At 38.0% G+C, this 5,702-nt stretch overlaps 1 protein-coding gene across 1 annotated transcript in view; it reads left to right on the forward strand.

Annotated features, from left to right (window-relative positions):
* The window catches only part of LOC106876976 (acidic mammalian chitinase), an 18,564-nt gene that overhangs the window by 4,453 nt on the left and 8,409 nt on the right, over window positions 1-5,702 (forward strand). The window contains exons 2-4 of the mRNA XM_014925745.2: window positions 167-221; window positions 2,069-2,246; window positions 4,604-4,841. Coding sequence (XP_014781231.1) covers window positions 167-221; window positions 2,069-2,246; window positions 4,604-4,841 — 471 coding nt within the window. The remainder of the gene's footprint in view (window positions 1-166; window positions 222-2,068; window positions 2,247-4,603; window positions 4,842-5,702) is intronic.

Consider the following 5,702-nt stretch of genomic DNA (forward strand, 5'->3'; position numbering starts at 1 on the left):
TATATATATATATATATATATATATATATATATATATATATATATATATGTATGTATATATACATATATGTATGTATGTATATATATACATGCATATATGTACATATGTATGTATATATATTTATATTAATATAATACTTTCATGTTGTTTTGTCTTTGTTTCAAGATGTGCTCAATGATTACATTCACCACCATTCTACTGATGGCTTTCTGGCAACTACGTGAGTATATAACATCACATTGACACTAAAATATTTTATTACACCCACCTGTATTACTGGTATATGAGAGACCCAATTAGAGACATACTTTGTGATCAGTCCACCTGTCAGATCTCTCCCTTAAATCACTTCCTGTATTGTTAAATAAAGGACACATTTGACAATCTTGTCCTTGAAATGTAACAGACAGGATTGTCATTGTTGGAAAGCTTTTTATCATAAGCATTAGGTCATCCCATAAATAATGTGTTTTTTTAATACTTCTTTTATTTTTCAAAATTAAGATAAACTAAGATCTTTTTTAATCAAAAATATACTCTCTTTCATTTTCTAAAATGCTCCTCCATCTATCTGGTAGACTTGCAAGGCCCCTCTTCCAAAATTCACTTGTCCATGATGAAAATTACTTCTCCAGTACTGTTCTGACCTCATCTACAGAATTCATATTTTTTTGTCCAAATGATTTTGAAGACTACAAAATAAATGATAATCAGATGGGATACTGTCTGGCGAATATGGCAAGTGGGGCATCGTTTCCCATTCAAACTGCTACAACCTTTGAAATGTCATCCTCGCTGTATGTAACCAATCATTATCCTGATGGAAGGATACCTTTCATCTTAAAACCGAAGATGGTCTTTTTTCTGCTAGTGCTGACCTAAGCCACTCAAGCTGCTTGCAGTAGATCTCCTTTGTTATCATTGGGTTTGGGTTTAAAAGTTCAAAGAGGACTAAACCTTTGATACCCCATCAAACAAATAACAACACCTTACATGGGTGAAGATCTTCTTTAGCCTGGGGTGCTGGTATTTCTCCTTTCCATACCCACTGTCTTTGATGCTTGACATTTTTATAGAGAACCCATTTCTCACCACACGTCACTATTAGGTCCAAAAAAGATTCATTTGTGAGATGTGACAGCAAAGAAGAGTACACATTCACTCTCTGCATGCAATTAGACTCAGAAAGTTTGTGAGGAACTCATTGATCACTTTTGCTGACTTTTCCAATGGCACGCAAGTGTCGATGAATGGTTGAATGATCAAATCTAAGCTTCTCTACTAGTTCCTCAACCGTTACAATGGGATTTTGTTCCACCAGGGTTTGCAGGATGTCCTTGTCAAGTTCTACAGATCTTCCAGAATGAGGCTCATCTTCTAGGCTGTAGTTTCTGGCTCAGAATTTCTGAAACCACCGTTGACACTGACTTACACTTATTGTCTGATCCCCATATACTGCATTAATATTCCTCACACTTTCTGTTGTGTTGTTGCTTTTATTGAACTCATAAAGCAAAATATGCCAAATATGCTCCTTTATCACTTTCGTTATAGCTTTGAAAAAATTAACTGTTAAAATCAAACTGCACTCTTCAAAACTTGCACTAAGAATAAAGAGAAGGTAAAATTACTACCTGCTTTTATAGTAAGTTGATGCAGGTAGTTTATCTCATCCCCCTCCAACTTTTAGTTCATGCAAATAAAAAAAACACATTATATATGGGACCCAATATATTCAGTGAGGACTGACCAGGGGCTAAATAGCAACAACTTTTATATGAGCAACCACTTGACATGACAGATCACTGAACTGCCTTTTTTAATTTTTCAAAGTCACTGGAAACTCTCCATTATATGTCATTGCTGTGCTGTGTCCATCATCCAGGTCAATGTCGTTCAAGAGTTAAGGCCAGCGTTCATGACATTATTCAGTTCTTAAAAGACTGATGGAAGAGTGGGAGGGATGGTGGTAAAGAGGAACGAATGAGAGGAAAGGATGAAGGTAAGATAAAAGGTGAAAAATTACATATTAATAAAATCAAGTATTCCTGTTTTCTTGTTTTCCAGTTGCTGCCACTAGCTACCGCCGTGTGTGTTACTACACAAATTGGTCTCAGTACCGAATAGATCAGGCAAAATTCACCCCAGCCAATATTGATCCAAGCCTCTGTTCACACATTCACTTTGCATTTGCAAAATTGGTCAAAAATAAACTTTCACCGATTGAAAACAATGATGTGCTTATGTAAGTAGTCTCACTGCTACTTTACACTAACATTTATCCTCTGTGCGTGTGTGTGTAGTCTTCAATGTTTTGGTTAGCTGTAGGTCAATCCTGATAGAGTAGACCAATGATTATCATAGTATTTAGCATTCTAGGCCAATTGTATAATGTGCCCCCTCTTTACCACTTCAGTGGCCTAGGCCAGACTTATAATGTGCACCTCTTTTGCCCCTCCAGCATTCCTAGACTAGTTCTACAGTGCACAACCCTTTTCCCTTTCAGTCTCATAGACCTTGCTTACATTGTGCATCCCCTTTGTCCCTTCAGCATCCCAGATCAACCTTACAATGTGCAACCCTTTTCCCCTTCAACGTCATATACCAGCTCTGAAATGTGTGCCCCTGTTAAGTTTCACCATATACAAATATATCATAATATATGACAACCAAGACAATTATGTCACAAAGATCAAACAACTTCAATTTACCTGGTTGAGTCAAAAGTTTTTCCATATTTTAAGCTTTAATTAATAGTTCAAACAAGTTTACCTCTGAAAAGCGTTTATTCATCAAAATATTTCCTATCATATTCTGAATGAATGAATGAATGAAATCCAATATTTTAAATCTGGGTTTGTCCTCATTAACAGGGGTGGCCAGATCTACCTCACCCTTACAGCAACCGCTCTCACACCATCTCACCATCTCACCTGGTTTTGGGTATCCTCCCTCCTCGAGCCAACCCTCCTAATCTCCTGTTCCACTTGTCCCCTCAAGTACTCTCCTCAAAGCATGATTTTCATCCCTCCTCAACACATATCTATACCACCGCACTCCATTCACCCTTGCCAGCTGTTCCACCAATTCCTCCAACCCCAGCATCCCCATCAAGTCCTCAGCCTTCCTTTTATCCACCAGTTTCACATAACACATTGCTTTCACTATTGCTCTCCTGGTCCTTCTCAAAATTGCCATTTTTCTTTCCCTCAGACACCATGTCCTGCTCCCATACAGCATTGCAGATCTCACACAACTCCGATAAACCCTTCCTTTCATCTTCAAGAAGAACCTTTTCCCATATGACAACACTCCACATTCCCTGAACTTCACCCTACCAAGTCTCGTGCTTGCTGTTACAGCTGCTTCACATCCATCCTATCTCCCAAATAACAAAACCCTCTCACTGCTTCCACCTCACCACATAGCATTTCCACTGGTTCTACCAGCCCTCCAGCTCCTTTCTCACATCTTCCACAAATAAAATCTCTTGCCAGTCTTGGGGTCACTCTCTTCATTTTCATACATCTACCATGAATCCATTTCCCATGTTTCGTACACAACACTGCAATTGCCATTACCCTCCTCCCACACACACCATATGGATCTACCTTACTCACTAACACTTCTTCCATCCCGCTCACCATCACCTTGTCTTCTCAAGGTTTACCTTCAAACCCTTGCTTTCAAATGCCTCCTTCCATTTCTGTTGTCTGTTATTATCATTGTGCCAGAAGCTCAATTACATGCCTATACCATTTGGCTGGTTTAGAGATAAAAAAACTTCCTGCACCCGTTTTCAACCTCATCCACATTGTTGAACCTCAATCAGAGAAAGAAAGGAGCCATGGCTTGGCAAAGGCGGTAATCTAATGCTGAGAGATTACTGATGGACTGTAGGCAGAGAAGGGCAACATTTCCAACCCCTCAAGTTTCTCAAATTTGTGCTTGGTCACATTGGCTGTGTGTGCCAGGCCATTGTCATGCTGTCAGAGTATGTATCTCCAGTTGACCAATGCTGAGTAGAGGGCTTTTCAAAGTATCACATAATAACTGCAGTTGTTAAGCAGAAGGGTTAGAGTTCACAGCATGACCCTCAGGGACAAGCTCAAAGTGCAACTCTCCCTTGAAATTCCACCAGACACACACATTATCTTCTGTTCAAACCTCCAAAGTTAGACAAAAAATTTTGAAGCCTGGCCAGATCAAAGCCACTGATTTCTCTTATTAGAATTCTGAAAATATAGATTATACACTGTCTTTATATACTTCAAACCAGCCGATTTAACCTCATTTTGTAATTAACACAAGTACATGACATTGACAAACCACTATGACAGCAAAAAAGTGCCATTCTTGTGGTCATTTCCAGGGTGTTTTCAATTCACTTATCTCTGAAGTATATCATGTGTCTTTTTAATACAATGAGTCTATAAAGAGATTTTTTTTCTCCAGATGAAAAACTGCAGCTTATAGCTTTTTGATATCATATAGATAAATATATCATTTAGACAAACATTAAGTATATTATATAGATACAGGTTCTTCCAGGTTTCTTATTCCCTTTTTTTTCCTTTTTTTTTTTTTTCTATTTTTCTTTAGGTACCAGAAGATTTCCGATCTGAAAAATAAAAATAATGATTTGAAGTTGGTCTTATCAATCGGAGGGTACAATGCAGGAAGTTCAGACTTCAGAAGTTTGGTATCAACAAAGAGGTCAAGGAAGATGTTTGCAGTTCAAACGGTTTCCTTCCTAAGACACCACAATTTTGATGGTTTGGACATTGACTGGGAGTATCCGACAGCCAGTGACAAACAGAAATTTGTCAAACTCGTTTGGGTAAGGTTTAGTGTGAATAATGAACACTTTCTATAATGAAGTAGTGTTATGTTATTGTTGGTGTTGTTGATGTTGCTACTGCTGCAGAAGCTGCTGTTGTCATTATTTAGCCAAAGTGGGTTCTAAACGAGCTGACCAATGATCAAAGGCATTTCAGCTGTGACTATCTCATCCTTAGTTTGGGAAGTGCATCTAGGGCTATATTATCCATTCATTTATTTAAAAAGTTAAGTGAGATTTCAAGAGTAAATTTAGCTGCTATTTCTTGTTCGCCTGTTGACCATACAAATGCTCCTATGCTGACTTTTGGTAGTGGTGGTAGTGGTGGTGGTGGTGATGGTAGGTGTGATGGTGGTAGTCATCATTGTTGTCATTGTCATCATCGGTGCTGTAGTCTTGGGGTCGTCAGTGGAGTTATCTATCACCATCTTCTCATTGTTTGAGTGAACCAATGGCCAAATACCTTTTGTCTATGACAATGACATCTTTTACTTTGTAGCTAAAAGTATCTAGGAGTACATTATCCAATCTGTTCCTTAAGTATTTCTCTTTAATACTGTGGGATGTGACTGGAGGGATACCTAAGGCAGCTACTTCGCCCTTGGTAGAGTCTGTTTCAAGGTGGTGGACATAATGACTCCCCTCCTTCTTCCAACAGTTTCAGAGGCCTTGTAAAAACATTATAGCTACTGCTCTTCCTCTTCTGACTAAGCAATTAAAAATATTTTTGGTTTTGTATATATAAACACACTCACATGCACGCCCACCCACATGTACACATACACACACATTTATATATATATATATATACCCATATATATATATATATATACCCATATATATATAGATATATATATACTC

Source organism: Octopus bimaculoides, chromosome 18 (genome assembly GCF_001194135.2).
Source record: "Octopus bimaculoides isolate UCB-OBI-ISO-001 chromosome 18, ASM119413v2, whole genome shotgun sequence".
Classification (NCBI taxonomy): domain Eukaryota; kingdom Metazoa; phylum Mollusca; class Cephalopoda; order Octopoda; family Octopodidae; genus Octopus; species Octopus bimaculoides.